Genomic DNA, 23,810 nt, shown 5'->3' on the forward strand with positions numbered 1-23,810 from the left:
GATTCTTTTTTCCCCTAAAGAACATTATTTGCACTTGTTAAAGGGAAGCAAATAGTGTTTCTTAATCTTCCATGGAGATTTTAAACAAATCAAGTATGTCTGTGTTCCACTTTGAGAAATCCTGATTCTATAGGCCCAGAGAGACCTAGAACTCGCTGTTCTTTTAAGAAGCTCCCATGTGGTTCTGGACATCCCTATTTGAAAACCACTGTTAGAGAAGTTTCAAAACAATAAAAAGAGTAGCCCACAGGGATATTTATTTGGAGTGGTAACTTGTTTAAAATTATGAGGATTTATTCATTTAATGTACTAGGTGTAGCGTATGTATACCCATACCCACATATATAATCCATATATGTACATAAACTGAATTGCTTTGTGTTAGCTCTCAGTAGGTATGAATTTGAAGAGAGTGAGCACTGTAAAATGACCTATTCACAGTTTAGATGAGAGATTTTGGTTTAATGCTCAGTCTATTTGTATTAAAACTTAAAACGCGAGCTTATGGATGGAGAGAACTGATTGGTGTTTGCTTGAGGAGGGGTTTGGGGTGAATGAAATGGGTGAAGAGTGTGAAAAGGTCCAAATTTTCAGTTATAAAATGAATAGGTCATGGAAATGTAACATACAGCATAGTGACTATGGTTAATAATAACTATTGCATATTTGAAAGTAGCTAGGAGAGTGGATCTTGGAAGTTCTCACCACAAGAAAAAGATTTTTGTCGCTGTGTATGGTGATGGATATTAACTAAACTTATTGTGATTATTTTGCAATATGTAGAGATACCAAGTCATATTGTACACCTGAAAGTAATATAATGTTATATCAATTATATCTCAATTTTAAAAAGAACTTATAGAATGCAATTTTTGTCTTTTCTAGTTGGAGTCATTCGATGTCCAGTTTGCAGCCAGGAATGTGCAGAGAGACACATCATAGATAATTTTTTTGTGAAAGATACTACTGAGGTTCCCAGCAGTACCGTAGAAAAGTCTAATCAGGTAAGTGTATTAAGTCTTGAATCTTTTGCTGCCTTTAATGAGGTAGCCTAAAATGTGGGAGGACTCAAAAATAAAAGGTATCAAACATTAGAGCATTATATCTATGGAATTATGTAATATTTTAAAGGTATGTAGGTATATAAAGAACGAATAATTCATCTTCAGGAATAAGATAGTGCCATACAGAAGCCCTGATTGTACTCCCACCTTCCCTATCCTCTTACAGAAAACTATTATTCTATATTAGACATTATTTCATTTCTTGGTAATTTTACTCTGTTGTGACAATTAGATTTTTTTATTTCAAGCCCTCCTTTTTTCACTTTTTCCTTTTTTAATGATAAACTCTGTAATGGTACATATGAAAACTTCCATGTCTTTGATCAGTACGATTTCTGTATTTTAAAAAAGTCCTCTTTTCTACATGGTATTTCTTTGAAAGCCCACTTGGTAGTATTGTTCAGAGTGTTGCATTTGGAGATCTAGTGGAGCTTTTCTTGGGTCCCTGTTTCATAACCCACATGTAGAACGTTTCTGTTGGCCCCTTAAATCTAAATGTCAGGTCCCTAGTGGATAAACTCGAGGACTCCAGTGGAGGTGAGAATGATTAATTCTACAGTATGTGCTAAGTGTAGGGTATAAGTCTGCTTCGGGATCATGATTCATTGATGATTTATCTAGGCAGTTCCTTTAATTTGGAACAGAAGATCCGTGAAGGAACTGAATCTGATTATGGAAAAATGATTATTAGTCGAAAATGTAAAACTCTAAAACGTGATGAGGAATATTTAGGACTTTTCAGTTATCACACAGCTCAGTGTCTGTGCTTTTCATTTTCAGCTTTTTTTTTCTTCTTGGAATTATAGGAATATAGGGTTCACTTTAAACGAACATAGCCGCTGCTAACTAAAATACGTCTTTGTTTCAAAAGTATCCACAGCTCTTTCTAATGTGAACTTTCACCAAAAGCCAAAACAGGGTTTGGTGCAGGGAATAAACTTTCTAATTGTTGTGAAACCAGCACTGGAATGGAAACAACATTATTTATGTGAGTGAACTGCAGTGTCAAATACTTAACCCCTCTGAAAGTTCCATTCTCAATACTAGTGATTTTGTTTCTGTCGTCTAGAGTGCCATGTCACTTTGCTTCATATGTGATGATATTTATGTTGGATATATTTTCTTAGTCATATCACACACCAACTATACTTCATCAGGTGAACCCTAGTAGTACATGGCAATGCTCAATCCAGAAAATTCAGAAGCAAAGCAGCGTAAGTAACAGGGTGGAGTAATGCTATGATATAAAATGACGATAAGAGATGAGAATTAAAGGCATTCAAATCTAAAGGACAAATTTAGGACGCTGCTTTATGCGTCTTTATAGTCAGTTTTCAGTAAGTTTATGTTCATTTAGGCGAGAGGTAGTGAGAGCTGAACGAGCATGGTGAGGACGAGGAAAGGACGGGGGGTGTAAGTTACACTCCACACAGAACTTGATCTACCGGACTGCGTGTGGAAGATGAGAGGCCTCACTGCCAGGAGGGTGGTGCCACCATTTCAGCAGAAAAATCTTTTCAGTTACAGTTGATATACGTATTAGTTTTAGGTGTGCAACATAGTGATTAGACATTTATGTAATTGGGTGATCACCCCAATAAGTCCAGCACCCATATGACACCATTACATATTCAAATATTGTTGACTACATTTCTTCTGCTGTACTTTACCTCCCCATGACTATTTTTAAAAATGGCAATTTGTAATTCTTAATCCCTTCACCTTTTTCACCCACCTCTCTCCCATCTCCCATCTGGCAACCATAAATTTGTTCTCTATATCTACGAGTTTGTTTCTATTATTGTGGTTTCAATTTACATTTCCCTGATGATTAGTGATGTTGAGCATCTTTTCATATGTCTGTCGGCCATCTGTATGTCCTCTTTGGAGAAATGTCGGTTGAGGTCCTCTGCCCATTTTTTAAATCAGATTGTTTGGGGGTTTTGCTGTTGTTGTTCTTGTATTAGTTCCTTATGTATTTTGGATACTAACCCCTTAGCAAATGTATCATTGGTGACTATCTTTTTAAAAAAAATTTTGGGGGTGGCATTGGTTAGTAAAATCACATAGGTTTCAAATGTACAATTCTACAATTCATCGTCTACCGGGGTTGCCAAAAAAATGTATACACATGACTGACTTGTATTCATGTTTCGTTATCAGTACATATTATTACAATTTTAGTAGTTTTCTAATTTCTTAAAATGTGTATACATTTTTTGGCACCCTCTGTATATATCTCATTGTGTGATCACTATCCAGAATTAGTTCTCCTGCCATCATGATGTATTTAAACCTCTTTACCCTCTTCTACCATCCTCTCTCCCCCTTTACCCTCTGGTAACCATTAAACTTGTCCGTGTCTGTGACTATCTTCTTCCATTCAGTAGGTTGTCTTTTTGTTTTGTTGGTGATTTCCTTCTCTGTGCAGAAATGTTTTCGTTTGATATAGTCCCACTTGTTTATCTTTTTTCTTTTGTTTCCCTTGTCTGAACAGACATACCCCCCAACATATTATTAAGAGCAATGTCAAAGAGTTTACTGCCTATGTTTTCTTCTAGGAGTGTCATGGTTTGGGGTCTTATATTTAAGTCTTTAATCCGTTTTGAGTTTATTCTTGTATGTGGTATAAGAAAATGGTCCAGTTTTATTCTTTTGTATGTATTGGTCCAGTTTTTCCAGCATCATGTATCGAACAGACTGTCTTATCCCATTGTATAGTCTTGCCTCCTTTAATCATAGGTTAATTGACCATATAGGCATGCATTTATTTCTGGGCTGTCTATTCTGTTCCATTGATCTGTGTGTTTGTTTTTATGCCAGCACCATGCTATTTTGATTACTGTAGCCTTGTAATGTAGTTTGAAATTAGGTAGCATGGTACTTCTTTATTCTTTCTCAAGATTGCTTTGGGAACAAAGGCAAAAGTTTGGAATTATTAGAAGGTAGAGGAAAAGGCTTATGGAATGTCAGTTCAAACACCTGAAGAGAAGGTGCTGCTTGTCTTGTGCTGATCTCTGAGCCTTTGGCCTTGGGATCCCAGATCTGGAAGGAGCAGGAGTAGGCCTGTGGTGTTGGTATTTCTAAAGCTGGTTCTACAAGTATTGGGAAAACTGCAAGCTAGAGCTAACTGTTGCTGTGGGAAGGAACTGCTGCGGCAGGGTTGAAGCAGCATTGGTTGATGTGATGGTCACAGAAATCGCTAGCAAATAAGAAGCCAACTAAGATTATCAAGTTAGTCCCTTTTTACTCCAGCATTGCATACTCTCTGCAGCACCACCTGTAGAAATCTAATGTGAAACCAGCTCATAAAGCATAAAGACGAATTGCAGGATAAGGATGTAGAATAGAGCTGGTGCTAAAAGTAGAAATTATAGAGTTATTTCTGTCAAAACCGGAAGGAAGAAAGACTACAAGACTATGTGTATACACTGGAGATATTCAATCAAATCATCATGTTTTAAAGTTACTTGAAACAAATAATTCTCTGTATGGTTAAGCCACCCACTTGATAGGTAGGTTCATTTGTTTCATTGTGCTTTTGAAGTTTAGAGATTTAAGGTTTTAAATTTAAATTTGTATTATATAAATACATATAAACCATTTGTATAGTTGTAAAGGAGAATTTATGACACAGTGTATTCAGAGAACTCAGACTTCTGTCCTTATCTCATCTACCCATCTACCTTATTTCTTCTCTACCTTATGGGTAGCCATTTAATTTCTTTAATGGTTTAGCCTTTCATTTTTAATATTATTTAATATATAATTTTAAGTAATTTAAAAAATATATGCAGTAGCATGATATGCTTTTCCACTTTGCTTTTTAAATTTTACTTTATATAGTACTGGAGATCCCTCCCTAGCAGTATATATAGAGATCCCTCATCCCTTTTGGAAGCATAGTGTGGAGAGTCTATTTTAGGGGACATCTTTATAGAGGTGACAGTTGGAGCTAAGGGAGTGGATGAGACCAATCTCCAGGTCTAACAAAAATCTACAGAATCAAAGGGAAAAGAATGGTGGTGAGATCCAGAGGGTCATTCAGGGAAGTAAGAGGATCTGGAGCAATCGGGGAATCCAAATTATTTCTAGGAGGTAGGAGAGGCATCAGATGATGTTAGAAAGGTTGAAGATAAGAGCTGGGTAGAGGTAGGTTTTGGTTTATGGAAATGTTATCCAGGTATTTGGAATTTAGCTAATGTAAACCACTGACTGGGGGAAATATTTTTCACAAACCTCAAGTGATATAGAGTTGCTTATATGTTGCGTAACTTTAACATCCGTCCTTAGAGAACGCTATCTACACAGTTATACAAGCTAGAAACAGAGCAGCTCTCTTCCCCTCCCATATCCAGTGCGTTCTCTATACCAGTCAGTTTCACTTCCTCAGTCTTCCTCATTCATGTCTACTTCTACCCACTCTCACCCAAACCACTGGAAAAGCCGCCTCCTTGACTCGATGCAGAAACTCTTGCCCCTTTTCTAATTGTTCTCTACATTATAGCAACAGTGATTTTAAAAATACAAACCACTTATTTACTTAAAATCTTTTAGGAGACTTCTTTAAACAGAGACCAAAGCGTCCTGTGATCTGAATGCTCTGGCTCCTGCCTGCCTCACCACCAGCCTCTTGCCAGTCTTCCCTTGGTCTCCACTGCAGTCATACTGGCTTTCTGTCGGTTCTTTGATCCTGTCGTGCTCTTCTTGCCGGACGCTTTTGTACACGCTGTGCTCTCAGCCTAAAAGGCTTTGCATCAGTAATTGGTGACTCAAGTTTCATATCTTAGTGCTAACATGATCTCCTTAGAGAAAGCCTTGCCTGGGTAATCTCTCACTTTCCCCAACCCTCTCACCCCACCAACATGGGGTCAGTTTCCTCCACCAAATGTTCTTAACAGCTTCTCATACTTTTCCTTTATGGCACGTCTGAGTTTGTAGTTTTGCATTAGTGTGATTATTCCCACAATGTCTGTCTGCCTCACGTTTAATCTTCACAACTACTCAGTGAAATCCGTGTTGTTACCCTCATTTTAAAGAGAAGCATTTTAAATAACCTGCCCAAGACGACTCAGCTAGTAAGTGGGGGAACTTGAATTTGAGCCCACGTTCCATCTATGAGACAAGGTGTCAAAGGGCAGGGACTGTTGGCTTTTCCTGGTTGTTATGTCCTCAATATTCACATCATGCCTGTAATTTTAGCTGTATTGAACTAAGGACAGTGTCCTTATATTTCCATTTTATATGTTTATGAGTTAAAAACACACTGTCAGTTTCAGTTTACAAACAGTGCTAAGCAGATGAGTGATAAGAGTCAGGTATGGTTGGTGTGTCATTTATGTAAGAGTATGGTATGACCACCTTTTAGTTGGATCGAAAATTGATGCCGCGTGTTTGTACCAGGTGTGTACGAGCTGCGAGGACAATGCCGAGGCCAATGGGTTTTGCGTGGAGTGTGTGGAATGGCTCTGCAAGACCTGCATCCGAGCTCATCAGAGGGTGAAGTTCACGAAAGATCACACCGTGAGACAGAAAGAGGAAGTACCCCCAGGTAACGCATCAGCTCTTCCTCTCCTGCTTGCTCCGCCCCCCGCCATCCTTGCTTCCTTGTACACTGACGCGTTTCCGTGCTCTCGTGAGGGTTAAGTATACTCTTGTTTTTTTTAAGTAAGGAGGTCTACGTTGTCGTTGAAATGTGAACTAATAAATATTTGTAAGTATGAATAGATGTATTAATAGAATCTTTCTGCCTTATAGTCATACTCCCAACCTGCTTTTCCTCTAAATGCCTTAACTTGGTGTGAATGTACAGCAAATGAAAAAATAAAAGTTGCTTTTTAAACTTATTTTCTCTCTTATCTTTTCTTCTATTTATAAGATGACAAGGGATGGGCTTAAAAAAAAGTTTTGCACCTCTTTTCCTCTGATATTCTTGTAGTAAACCTGTTTGGTGATATTTAATATATAGATAACCAGATAAGCTTTGCTTTTTATGTAGTTATGGTTGCAGGGTTCTTATTTTGTTGCTGATAATATAAAGTTCACTAATACTTTTTCTATTATAGTAAAGTGTATGTACCTTCAGATTTGCCATTTTTAACCATTTTTAAGTGTACAATTCAGTGACATTACTGGCATTCACAGTGTTATGCAGCCACTACCACTGTCTATTTACGAAACTTTTCTATCACCCCAAAAGGAAACTGTGTACCCATTAAGTAATAACTGCCCATTCCCCTCTACCGCCAGCTCCTGCTAATCTGTAATCTACTTTTCTGTCTGTGAATTTGCTTATTCTGGATATTTCATTCAAGTGGAATCATACAGTAGTTGTCCTTTGATGTCTGGCTTATTTTGCTTATCGCAATATTGTCAGGGTTCATCCATGTTGTAGCATTTATCAAAATTTCATTCATTTTTATGGCTCAATATATTTTTGTTTAAAAATTGTTTTACTGCTTTTTATTCATTGAGTCAACCAGTGTTTGTATGCCTCTTCTACATTGCAGGAACTTTGCTAGGTACTAGAGATGAAAAGGTACCTAGTGACCGACACTTCCTACCCTTAGGAGTTATAGTGAAGACTATGAACAAATTAGCAAATGTAGTTTAGCCTCATAAATTCTATGGGAGCATATGAAAGGCGTACCAAACTCATATTTGGGGATTTAGTTTGGAGGACAGATGATGATGAGACTTAGTACTAGAAGAATGACTGTGAGTCACGATCTAAATTCTTCGATAAATAAAGGAAGTCTATAAATGGGTGATATGATGTCCTAATTATTTAAATCAAAAGGTCTGTAAATAATTATTCCTATACAGCAAGTACAAACTAGGATGTCCCAAGCCAACTAAGGCTTTATGGTCACCCTGTCAACCATAATTCCCAGATGATGTGAACATTTAGGAGAAGGGTGCAGGGAGTTATGAGGATATTCAGATTACTAATATTGAACCATCTTTGCATTGCTGGAATCCTTGCAACACATTTGGTCCTGTCCAAAAACATCCACTGGAAAATTTGATCCACACCTACGATTCTTTTTTTTTTTCTTTCTTTTTTTAAAAAAACTTTCTGTTTATTTTAAGTGTGTTTTTTCCAGGACCCAGTAGCTCCAAATCAAGTACTTGTTTCCATGTAGTTGTGGATGGCACAGCTCATAGTGGCCCATGTGGGGATCGAACCAACAACCTTGTTGTTAAGAGCACTGCGCTGAGCTAACCAACTGAGCTAACCAGCCGCCCCCTACACCAAAGATTCTTGAAATTTGATTCTGTCAGAAATGTACATGAGCATGTTTGGTCTGTGCCAAATGATATTTGCTCCTGTCAAAAACGTCCACACTTAGAAAACGTTCCTGGATTCACCTAAACTATAATGTTTATTTATACTTTCAGTTTGCAATATTAATACATAAAAAACATTATCATGTTTGATTGGTCCAATAGTTGAGTCGTGGCTGTATTGCCAATAATAACCCTTCTTGTTTCGGTTGCCTAGCTGGTAATGGCACATATCAGGGACCAAATATCATGGACATTTTGGCATGGACCAAATGTCTCCATGGATGTTTTGCACAGAACCACATACCAAGGACCTTGCAGCATGGATCAAATGTCTCAGTGGACATTTTGGACAGGACCAAATGTCTGCTAATTGCTGGAATTAATTCTACTTGTTCTTGATGTGTTGTGCTTTTAATTTTCTTTTAAACATTGCTAATTTTCTCCATCTGGTTATTTCCCTTTTTACATTCTGAATTTTATATATTTTTACCTTTTTTAATCTGACTAGGTAATAGGTTGTCTTTCTGTTTTTATCCACAGAAACAGCTCTTAAATTTATCCATCTGCTATATTTATTTTAGTTCACTAATACTATCTTTAATTCCTCTCAGCTTACCTTAGTTTTATTTTAAAGTTTTGTTATTAATTTCTTTGCGATTAAGTACTTGAAATATATTTTCAGTTTTAGAATTACAAGTGCTTTTAAAGGTTGATTTATGATTTGCCACTTCGATTTCTGCTATTCTGTAGATATTCTGCATTTATGGTTACCAAGTAGTTGGGGATTTATGAATTTTTGTGTTTGTTATTTTCTGTTTTTGTAGATTATAAGTAATGTTATGGAAAGAGGGCCATGATGTATATTAGATGCAAAACAGAAGGTGCTGGTCAATGTGATTATTATGAACCCAAGAATTCATTTAAAAAAACAAAAAAACAACAATTTCCCAGTGCTTGGGTTTTGTTTGCTTCTGGTTTCAACTTTATAGTTTTTATTATAGCATTTTTTAGCAAATGTGAGTCTATTAATTCATTCTACTTGCTGGCACGCATTTAAATATTTTGTAAACATGGATAATGTATGAAAATGCAGATAAATAAAAAATTTACATTAAAAACAAAAACCATAAAAGCTTACTATATGAGAAAAAAAGTAAACATTTTTATAACTAGAAATGGGAAAGCCTTTTTAGAAGCATTTCTCAAAAACTGAAGCAATAAAAAAACAAGAACAGACAATTTTTCTATTAAAAATTCTAATGATGGGTTTGGAAAAAAATACCATAAACCAGATCTTTGGCAGGTAAGTTATTAAATATGTTTACAAATTGATAAAGACAGCTGGACAGAAAACAGAAAAGTCATAGAGTTTATGACCAGACAATTCTTAAAAGAAATGCAGATGGTTGATGAATGTGTTAAATTGTTCGATCTCAATTACTAAAGAAATGCATCCAAAGGTAGTGAAATCTCCACCCCCTTCTGGCTTATCAAAATAGCGAAAATTAAAAATATTGATAAAGCCCCATTAGTAAGGTAATAGCCACTGTACACTGGTAGGAGTACAAATTGGTACCATTTTTTGGAGGACCATTAACTTATGGGTATGTAAATTACCCTTTGACCCAAGAATTCTAGGAATTTGTCATACAGAAACATTCAATAATTTATACATTTCATATGTTTTTTTCAGCATTATTATATTGAAAAGTGAGAAACAGTCAAATGTCCACTGGCAGGTGGTGTATCGATTGATGGACTGCTATAGAGTTAAGAAATAAGTGGATATATTTACTAACACAGAAAGACATCTAAGATAGAGTTAAGTGGGGGCAAAATAAGGTTAAGTAAAAAAACTTACAAGACAGGATGTGTACTACTACTGTTTTAATTAAAGTTTTATAAAAAAAAGTATACCCACTGGTATATGTAGTTAAACACAGAAAAACAGCCAGAGGAACACACAGCAGATTATTAATAATGGTTATCTCGGTACGTGGGATTATTTCTGAAATGTTTACCTTGAGTTATTAGTGAAATAACTGGTGTTTACTGTTTAATCAGTTGATGTACTTATTTGTATTCTATTTAACATTATAACATAAGCATTGCCCAGTTTCTTCCCTTTTCTGGATGACTATTGAAAAGTTACACAGATGACTACAATATAGTAGTGAAAATTTTATGATTATTGCTGTGTTAATGGCTATCCTCTGTTAGAATATTTGCAAAAGTGGGGAAATAGTTTTTTTTTTTTTTTACCACACCTTTTACACATTTTTATTAGATTTTCTGAATTGTATTAAAAAATTTCCTCCCATATTTGGACTAGAAAACATCTAATTGGTTCGCAGTCACTAATCTGGGCTTTTTTTCTTGAGACTTTTTAATTCCATAAAGCATCCTTTTAACTGCACGTTTTCTTTCTCTTGAATTAATTTGAATTTATACATTGGAAAGTGAAAAGCTCATTTATATTTTCCTTCTGAAATCCTGAAAATACTTCGTATCTTGATATCTATAAAACCTAGTGAAGTGATGTTGGTGAAACTCTTTTATATCCCAATGGATTCGAATTTAAATAAATAACCTAATAATTATTTACTATTCAATTATGTTAATTTTCTTCTTTGTGCCTCCCATTGTTTCTACAGAGGCAGTTGGTGTGACCAGTCAACGACCAGTGTTTTGTCCTATTCATAAGAAGGAGCAGCTAAAGCTTTACTGTGAAACGTGTGACAAATTGACATGTCGGGACTGCCAGTTATTAGAACATAAAGAGCATAGGTACCAGCGTCTTTCGTTATATGCATAGATTTGTAATGTAGCTTTATGAAGACTAGAGGACTGCTGGCACCCAGCCAAATGGCAGTGTGCAGATAATGTTTTGTTTGGCCAGCAGTGTGTGGGCCTAGTTAGGAATTTTTCAACTTTGGCATTATTGACATTTGAGCCAGATAATTGTTTGTTGTGGGGGTCTGCCGTATGGTGCTAACTGCATCTTTGATCTCTATTCACTGGGTTCCAATTGTATCCTCCCAGTTGTCACAACCAAAAATGTCTCCAGATATGGCCAAATGCCTTAGGGAGCAAAATCACCCTGAGTTAAGAACCTCACACTGGCCTACACACTGTTTTGAAGTATGTGGAATTAGTTGCCAGTGTTGTAAAATGAGATTTTATATTTAAAAACAAAACAAGACGAAAAACTAGAGTTTTGGTTCTTTGAGAAAAATGGAAGCTTATTGTAGCCCTGGACCCCATATACTTTCATGTCAGCATTTGACTGGAATTGACTTTAGTGTTCTTTAGAATGAGACATGCCTTTTCCGAGTCATCATACTTCCCACCTAAAGCCTACTTTTAAATCTGACCTTCATAGGCATTTGAGTTCACAACCACTGATTTAAACAGTAAGATTCTGATTAATTGATACATGTATACCGTGTTTCCCCCAAAATAAGACCTAGTCAGACCATCAGTTCTAGTGCGTCTTTTGGAGCAGAAATTAATATAAGACCCAGTCTTATGTTAGAGCTGATGGTCTGGCTAGGTCTTATTTTCGGGGAAACACGGTAATTGCTTAAAATGGTCTAGGCTCCTAATGATGGCAGAGTAGTTAATTTGGACCAACCATACCAGTGAGGATAACTAGGAAACTGGGACAAAATACAGAAATCATTGATAAGAAATTTTAGAGCTTAGTAGTAAAGAATTACTGGACCAGGCTTGGGTTGAGAGGGTACAGAGAATAGTCCGGGATTTTTTTCCCCTTTGAGGCATTTGCCTAGAGGTTGAGTACTTTTAATAGGCTCACAGGGCTGGGAAGACAGGGATTGGAGTTCAGTGGTCACAGGGTTTCTGGCCTTGAGTTGGGACCCTGAAAATCTATACTGTTATTGTGAAGATGAACCAGCTAGATGGTAATTCCTCACAGGGACTAAAGCCCAGCATCAAATCTTCTCAGATCATAGTTGGATTAAATTGAAATCGTACTGCTGGGGCCTCAAGGTACCTGGTTGAATCACATGTAAATCCTCCCTGAAGGAAGAAAACATCATTCTAGTCTTCAGATGTATTAAAGAATTCTGCAAAATGGTCCGACACATAGTTAGAAATAACCAAGTATACTTGGAGATAATCAGTGTGAACAAAATCTAGCGGATACAATAAACAATATAAAAAGACCCTCAGGGCTCCATCTTATATTGAAAATGATAAGAAACAAAATGGAAAGTTTTATTGGAGAAACAGAAAACTATAAAAAAGAGTGAAGGGAAGGTCTAGAACTGAAAATTACAGTACCTGACATTAATTCAACAGAGGGTTTAACAGCAGATTTGGCATAGCAGGAAAGACGAATTAATGAACAAGAAGAAAATTTCCAGATTGAAGCTTGATAAACAAAAGGAGGGAAAGTAGAAGAAGGTTACCGAAGATGGTAACAGGGTGTAATTGGGGTCCAAGGAGGAGAGAAGAGGAATGGGAAGGAAGCAACATATAGGACAACAGACTATAATGGCTTATAACTTCATAATATTTACGAAAGACATCTAGCCCATATTTACCATAAGAAGCCCCATAAATCCCCAGTCAGATAATTTAAAAAGAAAGTCATATTATTAAAGTGCAAAGAGAAAATAACTGCAAAACTAACATTCTATACCCAATGAACATATTTTTCAAATACAAAGGTCAATGAAAGACATTTTTAGACAAAATAAATTGGGAGAATATCTCCAGTGAATCCTCACTCTAAAGTACACTTTAGGCAGAAGAAAAATGGTAAATGATGCATGATAGAAGAAGAGCAATTAAAATGAATAAATGTAAATTTTGACTTACAAAGCGTTAAACGTGTTGGTGTATGTCGTGTGTGTTGTATATCACACAGCAGACATGTTAGGATGTGGACTCCATGGTCTAAGGCTTAACATAATTTAGGAAGATGGTAAAAAAGTGCAAATTAATATTAGATGGTAAGTCAAGATCTGCATTTTGTAACATCTAGAGTAGACACTAAAAGAATAGTAAAAGTATATGATTATCAAGATAAAGGGTGAGAATGGAATCATTAATAATCAGTCTAAACCCAGGCCAAAAGCATCCAGGCATAGCATCAGGAGTTTGCTTCTCCCCACTCCCCGTTCCCCATTTATGCTAAAGGCAAATATTTGTGACTTCCACGGCACAATTTCATTCTTTAAAAGTGATTTCAAAATGTTTGTTTATAGCATCAGACTTTCATAATTATGAAATTGGAAAATAGTTAATAAATCTGTTTAATTACCTGTGATTACTTTTTGGCAGGTCTGCCAAGTGAGCTCTGTAAGCCTCTAAAACTATGATGATGAAAGTGTGTCTTTCCCAAACTTTCAAAATAATTTAAAGAGTGTCTGTCCATGAGTAATATAGACTCCCTCTTTCTTATGGGATAATTTTGAGGGGTGGGGAAAACTTGCCTTCTTGGGATATATTTGGTATTTTTAACTGATTATTATTTATAACCTTTATACTCTTATTATCTTAAGTAGTTTTCTGTTAGTTACTTCTTTGGGGCTTTCCCTCATTTTAGACAGATAAAATCATGTGAAATAATTGACTTACTTGTTTCTTCAGATATCAATTTATAGAAGAAGCTTTTCAGAATCAGAAAGTGATCATAGATACATTAATCACCAAGCTTATGGAAAAAACGAAATACATAAAATTCACAGGAAATCAGATCCAAAACAGGTAAATTTATAAAATTTATCTTTGTATAATGTGTTAATTATATTTACTTTTAGAACAGACATTTTACTTAACTCATGGTGAAGTAAGTCTAAAAAAGCTGTCAGGTGGCTCTAATAATACATAGTTGATAAGACTTTTCCAGAAACTTTGGGTTTCTGGAAACTGTGGGTTGGAAAGCATCTTTTCAGCCATGAAATTTCAAAACTATAGTGGTAATAATAAACTACATTTAGTAGTCACTCATTTATCTGGACGGTATTGATAATTTATATCTGGTGTTTTCCAATTTTAAAGAAATAACAGGATTTTAAAAATAAAAACTCTTTTTGCCAGTATTGTAAAATATTTTAACACTTAATTATATACATAATGGCCATTTTGAGGATTGCTGAACTTTGAGATGCCTCCTCTGGGCTGTGAAGTGGAGATATTAGGACACCAGGAGACAAATCATTAAACTGTTTCATACACCTTTTATTCCTTGTTGCATACAATGCCTCCACAGTTTGTACGTGTTACCTGCTACACTTTTTGTCCTCCAAAGGAGGAAATCAACTATCCAAAGGCTTATGTCTCACAATTCAGTGACTGGGAAGCAAACCACTGACCTCTGTGGGGAAGACGGAGTTTGGCCCCCTTTTTATCCCATTTCGGGCACACACTGACATTTTACAACACCTGTGAAGTCCCATGTCCCCTTTCTTTTGGTGTTTTGCACACAAAAGTAACATGTCACTGCCTAAATAGATCAAGAAATGCTTATAAGAAAGCCTGAATAAGAGAGGCATTGCAGAGGATTTGAGTGTTGTTCACAGGGAGAATTGTGTCAGCCTTTTGTAGTTCATCTTCAGTAATTTGTTATTCTTACCATTTTGAAACATAACTCAGGTGGGGCATTTGGGAATGTTTTCCAAAGAATTTCTGGTTTACCTGATTTTTTTAAAAACGATTCTTAAATATAATTTAACCTTTTCTTGATGACCCATTATTACTGATATATCTATTCATTATATAATACATTGTGGTAATAACAGTTTTATTGTTTTATTGTGTCTTTCAGTTTTTATTCTTTTCCCCCTCCTGTCCTTTCAGTTTTTATTCTTATCAGCTGTCATTTTACTTTTCTCTTTCACATAACAACTACAGTTAACCAAATACTATTTGGTTACTTACCATATTCTAATCACAATACTGTTATTTTACCAAATAGGGTAATTGGTGAGTTTAAAATTTTTTGTATTTGAGTAAACTGAAAACTTGTAATGAATATTTATGTAATGATAAGGAGAGATAATTATAGGCATTTCTACCACCTAGTGGCAAATGATAGCAATTGTAAAATTACTAATTTTATGTGAAAGATCCACCCTTGATGAAATTGATCCTTTTGACTTTTTTACTCTTTCACTATGTACATACATAGTATGAGCTATGGGCCAAAGTTCACTTTTTTTTTTTTTTTAAACATATGTCCATTTGTTCCAACACCATTTGTTGTAAAGACTGTCCTGTTGCTATTGAAGTGCCTTGGCACCTTTGTGGAAAATCAATTGACCATGTATGTGTGAGGTTATGTCTGGACTCTGTTCCATTGTTTTTCTTTTTTGCCAATACCCCACTTTCTTAACGATTGTAACTTTTTATAGTAAGACTTAAAAATCAGATCTGTGAATTCTCCAAGTTTGGTTTTTTACCTTTTTGTTAGTGGTTTATGCTGTTTTTACAAAGTAGCACATTGTGTGGAAGGATTTGGGGTTTTGAATTGTGATAAAACTTAAAGAATCTTTGGATTAGGTTAATTGCTCATGTCTTTATAGTCTACATGATTATAGATGGCTAAATTTACTGGACTGACTGACTTTGAAATTAATTTGTTTTTATGCATGTGCAAACATAGCACTGTTTATCCATTTTTCATCCTGTTCTACCATCATGAGGATTTAAACTAGTTATTTTTTAAGGTTGTTTGTGTCCCAGACTTATCTGGTTTACTTGATCCTATACCAGTATTGATGTCAAATAATTATCTTGAAGAATTTCCAAGAGAGAGTAAAATCTCTGTCTTTTTGGTCTTAAGTTTTGGAGGGTAACTATGGTAAAAGCACACAGAAGAAACGAAGCTTTTTATTGATCTCATAGTGTTTGATGGGTGCCCCATTAATTTTCTGCTTCTATAGGGTATTCTGGTATGAGGCTATGTATTTTCTCTCTGTCCATCTATATCTCCATGAAAACAGCATTCTTATTTTCTATTATCAAAGGAAAAAGCATATTTGGTGGTTGATGAAACAAATTATTTGGCTGCTCATTTAAAGACAAATGTGTTATTAAAAGTAGCAAACTACTCTTGTCTTTTTGCTTCTATTCAGGTATAATGAACGCTGTTGCAATTCAGATGACTACATAAGTGACATGTTTACCCTTTCTACCTCTTGGTTGCAGTGAATATAATAGAACTTGTTCAGATTCATGGTTTTCATCTCATTTATAAATCTTTTTTTTTTCCGGTCCATCCTTTTAGGATGAGTATTGATTTTCCTGGGTGTCATCATAATCTTCCCAGCCTATATTTTCTTAAAATGTGTTCATTCTCTGGCAACTTTATGCATTTTGATTTTAAGGTCTTTCAGACGAATTATATTTCTGTCATCTTCAAGAAAGTCAATTTAAACTGAAGGATAGCTGAGCTTTTAAGAGCTAAAAAACAGTTGCCTAATTTAGACCTTAAAAAAGTCAATTTTAAATATTGTAAAACAAATCTTCTGCCTTATATCGTTCCCCCTTTCATTTAATTTTCAGAATAATTGAAGTAAATCAAAATCAAAAGCAGGTGGAACAGGATATTAAAGTTGCTATATTTACATTGATGGTAGAAATAAATAAAAAAGGGAAAGCTCTACTGCATCAGCTTGAGGTAAGTCACTGTTAATGGGACAGTATGTTGTAGTGATTTAATAAAGTATTTCGCATGTGTTTGTGAATTTGAAATCACGTCCTTTTTCATATAATTGTTTTATGATTTAATAATGTTCTCCATTCCCATATTTTCCTTTCCTAGGCTCTACGTTGTCAAGCCGACAATTTATAGCTTTGTAAAACACTAGGAATGTCTTTTTGTAAAATTTTCATCTTTATTGTTCTATAGCCTCCAAAATGAGAATGAATGTACATTAAGTAAGTTTTACTGGGGGCAAATGTGAATGGGTGCTCTCTAGGAACGAACAATCTTAGTTAAGATCACATATGATGTTGATGTCCATACAGGCTATATGGGATTTACAAAATGGGCTATTTATGGAAAGGATGGTAAAGATGTTGGTTCCGGTATATCCAATACTAATTGTTTTTTGAAACCAGTTTATATCATGATGTTTTATAGATTATATTTCTTTCTTCAGTTGATTTCCAAATACAATAATTGAGTGAAAGCATTTTTGAACTTTTGACACACCCTACAAGTATAGGGCAAATGTAGTTAACTGAATTAGAAACTTTTGTGTGACATGTTAAAGAACAAAAACTCAACTGAGTAAATGTGAAGATCTAATTAGCTTTATTAAGCGATTCATGAATTAAGCAGCATCACCTCTAGTAAGTAGGGAGATATTCCCAGTAGGCATGTCTTAATTTTTACTGTTTATTTCATAGTGCAAAAACATCATGCCTTGTTTGAAGGAGGAGCTCTGTAAATGTAGAGGAGGAGGCGAATCATTTTAGAGAGTCATTGAAGTGACATCTTGGCCTCACCAAAAGGGTGCAACTGAGCAAAAATTTTAGAAAGACACGCTAAGTTAGCTATATTTAGTTCTCAAATACATGTTTAACCTTATATTAGGTAAAAGGAGGTAACTCCTGCCCTCAACATTTTATAGTCTTATTTGCAAAGGTCAGTTGAGGAGAAATGCTCAGGGCACTTTGTATAGTTGTTTCTCACTTCAGGTAAGAAAAACATGATTATCTTCATCAGCTTTTTTTATACTCATGAAGGTTAAGATCCGAAGTCAGTGTTTGATTTTGAATAATAGGAGGTTACAACTTCTACATGGTATATTAACATAATATTAATTGCATGATGTTTTATTATTCATGTAGTATATCAGAGCAGAAAGAATTAACAGTAAAGAAGCAATTTAGAATAAGATAATAATATAAATAATTGTGATATTTGGAAGGCAGCTATGCTCACCACTATACCACCAACGCCATGCTGAAAATTTAAAAAAGAAAAACTAGAAACAATTTAGTTCAGTGTCTTTATTATATAGTTGATAAAATTATAGGGTCTTTGTCAGAAAGTTCTGTCCCTCTTGGGAAAGCAGGGTAATTTCTGTGGTTTATCAACCATACTAAAAATAATTCTCTGGTCTTTTAGAAACAAATACTTATTTAGTAAAGAAGGATTCTGGCCAGAAGGAATCAGACCACATTTACAGTAACTATTTTTTTCAAGGTTCTGGGATTTTTATTATTTTAATTTTATTGGGGTGACATTGGTTAATAAAACAATACAGGTTTCAAGTGTGATTTTTTTTAAAAAATAGAATTATTTAAAGAATTTTAAAAGTTTTCAAAGCTCTGCTTAAAATCAAATGTCACTTAGAATTGCTTTCTCAGAGATTAGTAGTGCATGCATTTCTGTGGTGGTTTCCAAACTTCACTGTAAATCAGAATCACTTGGAGATTTAAAAAAAAAATTTAAAAAAAAAAAGAAGATAAAGAACAAAAGATGACCCTACCCCCAGATCTCTAGGAATGAACCTGATTTTGGTTCATTCAGGAATAATACTGCTATTTTCAAACAACGTTATTGACATAATTTTTATAGCACTTTTTAAAGGTGTCCGGTGATGTTTTGTAACTACCAATTTGTATTTCTTAATCTCTTTACCTTTTTTACCCAGCCTTCTTAGGTTCATTATTTTATCGAGAATATAAATAAGTCCCTAATTGAAGTGTAGCAATTTTACTTTTAAACTTTTTTTTTGAACCGGTTGAAAGCCCTATTTTTTCCCACTTTCCTTCCAGGTAAAAGAGATTTGGATAGAGACTTTTAAAACAACCCAAGTTCAGTGCTCTTCACTTTTGATTAATCTGTGTCCCATGTATAAAACTTTTTAAGTGTTGTGTACCACTTGTTATGACTGAGTACAAACTGGTTGCAATCAGGACTAGAATGCCTAAAAGGTGAAATCATGTGATTGAGTAAGTCATGTGATCTGGTAACTAAATTGCTGGATGGCAACATCTGTTTTGTGCGTATTGAATTTAATTTATTGTATTGTCATTGACCTACAGTTTTTACTCCCTTTTGGATATTAGAAGATGCATGAACAGAAACCTAAATCCCAGAATGTGTAAAACCAGACCAGAGTGGTGGTGGGGTCAGCTGAGGCAGTGGTGGGGGCTGTGCCTGTGGCATTCCGGGCACAGTTGTTTGCTTCTGTGAGAGTGATCCTGAAGAAAAGAAAAAAAAAACCCATGTATTTTCAGTTTCTGTTACTTGGATTCTTAGAGGTGGTGGTGATTCTAATTTGGTAAAATGAAAATGACTGTTAAAATACATGTGATAGGCAAAACTGATTTGGAAATTATTTCTTCTTTGTAGAGCCTTGCAAAGGACCATCGCATGAAACTTATGCAACAACAACAGGAAGTGGCTGGACTTTCTAAACAACTGGAACATGTCATGCATTTTTCCAAATGGGCCGTTTCCAGTGGCAGCAGTACAGCCTTACTTTATAGCAAGCGACTGGTAAGATAGACTACGAGTGGCATTGAATATACACCATCAAAGCGCAGAAACGGGTTATCGGATTGCTTGAAATTCAGAAATGATCATTAGTCGATTTGTGCTTAAACTCCTTTTTTCCTATTTCTAATTTTAATTGATCAAAATATTTTGGCTTTAAAAAATATTTTTAGCTGACAGAGAAGCACAGGTCCTTCATGCATTTCCTGACAGGCGTGTGCGCTGTCATTGGGGCATGATCCCAGGTTAGACGCTTGAGGGCATCTCTTTGGGGTTGGGGCAACATTGGGTAGTGTAAAGCTAGGGCTCCCCTGGGTTTTGGTTGGGGCAGAAGGGGCACCTCAAGGGCCAAGGGTAGATGTGGGCCTGGCCAGACAGGTGACAAGGTCTTGAAGGTCAAGCAAGGGCCCCAGTGCCAGACCTTGTCTCTCCCCAGTGGCCAGACTCACCCACTCGCTCATCTCCCACGTGGCCTGGGCCAGCCAGAAGATAATTGATCTAGGGAAGGCAACATAGTTGTCCCCTTCCCCCCCACGTTGTTCCTTCTTTCTCTTGTTTCTCTTGGGCCTTGTGGTCATTTTCCCAGGCTTTGTCCCCCACCCCTATTTGGAGAGTCAGTTGCAGCCCCAGGTTGATAAATCTATGGATTGTGATAGTAAAAGAATTTTTTTTAATTGTCATGATTTAGGTGTAACCTCAATTTTAATTTACCGTTGTCATTCCTATTTTGTTCTTTTTCTAGTTTTCTTTGTCTTAGTGGCACTCGAACTTAATACTAACAATAATGATGATGGTAAATATTTCCCGGTCATCTGTAGTGCCAGGAATTAGTGCCAGGCACTAATTCTCAGTATTTTCCATGTAATATTTCATTTAAACTTTTACATTATTTTTATGAGCTAGGTGATGAAACCAAGGCACACTGTTAGGTAACATGCCTAAACTCACACAGTAAGGGGTAGCCAGAATTTCATCGTGGGCACCTGAACACAGAGGCTATGCTCCTTTTGTCAGCGCTACGTTATTCTGTCAGCTGTATATGGTGCTGCGTATTTCAGTTCATTGGCTACAGACGTGATGAACTGTTTTACAGAAGTCTAGAACCTTGCTACGGAAAATGTGGTCACCAGTCACCTGAGGGTTCTAGAGCAGTAGATCGGGAGTGGATCTAGCTTCTGTATCTCTGACGGCCTTCTGTTGACGCTGCTTGTCTGTGTACATGCCTTCAGTAGCCAGGATCTGGAAGACATGTACTCACTGGGAGTCAAACCACGTAAATGTTCTCAAAAATTTCTGCTTTACTTTTGTTTTATTAAAGATTCCATAGAGGTTTATACTTTGAAATGAAATTACGACATCCAAATCAGTTTTCACCTACTCTTTTTTTTTGGAATTAAGTGACAGAATTAAGTGACTGTTTTGAAATAAGGACGTGCACTTCTGGATAAACCTTATAAACTAAGTCCACATATTGAGTGACTTACTAGAAAACTGATTGGCAACTATTTCAGAAAATATTCCTAATCGTGAATTGTATTCAACTCTTGGGATTCCCCCCCCCCGTAATAATCAATGATGTAGTCTCTCAATCTTTAGTGTTTTTTCCTTTTTCTCTATTTTTTAACTTAACTGCTTCATTAGACTAATGACAAAGAACTATATAGTATGTACTTTCTCTGTTTCTTGTATTTTCTTAAAAGTAAAACAAAAGGGATAAAAGGAGGGAGTGAGAAAATTATTTTTTTCAACTAGACTCATAATAAATATTTGTATGTGTGTAAGAAAACATATTATTCATACAATCAAACATTCAGTCAATCTCATCAGATTAAAATTTTGTTTCTCTAATTTTATTGTATGATTCAGAGAATAAAATTTGTTTGTGATTATAATATGGACAAAACAAAAATAAAAGATGCGGTTACTTAATCTGCACGGTGATCTTTGAAATAGGAAAGAGGGAGATTGTCCTTTATATTATTTCTAGGAAAAAATAGGCACAGAGAATCATAAGGAACCAATAATAGCAGATTCCTGATTGACTAAATCGCGTATTTCTAATTTCCCAAAGCCTGTGGAACCCAAATGGGCCTTCATGCATAACTAGAAGAGAATATAGGTAATAAAATAATTAATATAGTTCATAAAATAATTTGTCTGCAATGCATGCAGAGCTGAGGCTTATGATTAATTTTATACATTTAGAAGGATTTCCAATCTCAGAAAATTTGAAAATCGCTTTATTATACAACTCTGTTCTTCAGAGTTCTTTTGCTTTGTAAATATAGCCGTATTTACTCAGATTATCCTTTAAATGATAACTTACATATGGTTAAAAAAATAAATGCCTAGCAGGCCTGAAATTTCAAGCTTGGCTTGCAATTCTTATTAGTTCAGCTTTCTACTGTAGGAATTATAGTCAGTAAAAGACCAAACCCATTGGAATAGCAGAATTCTTTTAGAAGTCCAGTTTTAAATATATTTTGAAACATTTTCACAGTGCTTCCTTAGGATTCTTTTATCATCTGCTAAACATGTAATTTATCATTATATTATTTAGAAAGAAGGTAAAAAATATTGACAGAAGAGTCACCAGGAGAGTAAAACACAGTCATGCTTTTTACTAGCATTCGATAGGTCTATAATACTAGTGATTAGGAAACTATTAAGGTATAAGAAGTAAAAGGGAACTCTACAATTCTTTTTCTTCATTTTCCCCATCCTCTCATCTAATCAGTCTTCCAAGACCTTCCTTGATGTTTACTGAATATCTCATTGCCAATTCCTTCTAATCGTTGGGGCTCAGAATATATCATGCTCTCTTGCCTGGGTACTGGTACCCTTTTTTTCTTTTCCTTATTAGTACAGTATTTATTCCTTCTGTCAAACACTGAGCCAACCATGTTCCCCAGGCTGCCTGGAGAGGTATAGGAAAAGGAACACACAGGGCAGACAAGACACGGGAAAAAGAACTATGGGAGATGGAGACGGCTCCTTCACATGGCGAAGAGGATGAGAAAGGCCACCATCAGGCACAAGGGCCCCATGGCCTCTGAGAGGGCAAAGCCCAGAATAGCGTAGGAGAAGAGCTGTTGCTTCAGAGAAGGGCTCCTGGCATAACCAATGATGGGGCTCCCAAACACAGTCCCAATTCCAGCCCCAGAACCAGCCACCCCTACTGTGGCAGCCCCAGCCCCAATGAACTTGGCTGCTATGTCGATGTCCCTTGAAATGGTGCTGGTTTGGAAGCTGCAGCTAGGAGTAAATGAGCACAGGGTATGTGGAGCTGCCCCGCTGCTGATGCTCTCATCTTGCTGTCTCTGGTCCTTTCAGCACCACTGCAGAAAGCTATGGGCTCAGCAGCTGAGAGGTGCTCCAGACCAACGGGGGAGGGTGGAAACAAACTTGGTGCACACATACATTTTCAGGGGATATGGGGCTTTGGCAGGAGAGCTGCTCTCTGGGCAGAGAAGACAGAGCGCTACCCTTTCTTAGAGTGCCTTTTTTTCCTCCTGAGCAGTGCTCATATTTTTTAGAGACTACCAGGTTCACTATAGGCTCACCATTCCTCTTGGCAGCCTTCAGTGACAGAGACTGGGTTAGATCCCCCCCTCTCTGTTTACAAAGTCCTTGTGCATATGTCCATAATAATCTTTCTTTTATCTGCTATTATTACAGTTGCATATTTTTCTATGAATCTCACGAGATTTTACTTCTTAAAGCCAGGAATTTTGTGCTATCTAGCGCTTGATGTATTGGTGCTCAGTGAAAGATTGATGGTGAAAAAATAAGGTACCCGATATCATCAGAAGCTATAAGTATAGACAAAACTTTGTTAGTTTTTACAGGATTGGGAACTTAGAAACACTAGATATGTTTTTTTCTTTTTTATGTTTATCTTAACTGCAATAGAAAGGAGATAGTATACAATGTTGTAATCTCTAGAACTGTTTTCGTATTTTAAAAAGTTT

The 23,810-nt window shown here is 35.9% G+C and overlaps 1 protein-coding gene and 1 pseudogene across 3 annotated transcripts in view; one reads left to right on the top strand and one right to left on the bottom strand.

Annotated features, from left to right (window-relative positions):
- Positions 1–23,810, top strand: part of TRIM24 (tripartite motif containing 24) — an 82,706-nt gene that overhangs the window by 33,016 nt on the left and 25,880 nt on the right. For both annotated transcript variants that reach the window (XM_081038261.1, XM_081038262.1), the window contains exons 2-7: positions 886–1,004; positions 6,468–6,615; positions 11,009–11,141; positions 13,974–14,090; positions 16,890–17,004; positions 19,696–19,842. In XM_081038261.1, coding sequence (XP_080894387.1) covers positions 886–1,004; positions 6,468–6,615; positions 11,009–11,141; positions 13,974–14,090; positions 16,890–17,004; positions 19,696–19,842 — 779 coding nt within the window. The remainder of the gene's footprint in view (positions 1–885; positions 1,005–6,467; positions 6,616–11,008; positions 11,142–13,973; positions 14,091–16,889; positions 17,005–19,695; positions 19,843–23,810) is intronic.
- LOC308492815 (ATP synthase F(0) complex subunit C2, mitochondrial-like) lies at positions 22,836–23,261 on the bottom strand (annotated as a pseudogene). The gene has a single exon. The product of its transcript is annotated as an ATP synthase F(0) complex subunit C2, mitochondrial-like (transcript).

Source organism: Rhinolophus hipposideros (genome assembly GCF_964194185.1).
Source record: "Rhinolophus hipposideros genome assembly, chromosome: 25".
Taxonomy (NCBI): Eukaryota; Metazoa; Chordata; class Mammalia; order Chiroptera; family Rhinolophidae; genus Rhinolophus; species Rhinolophus hipposideros.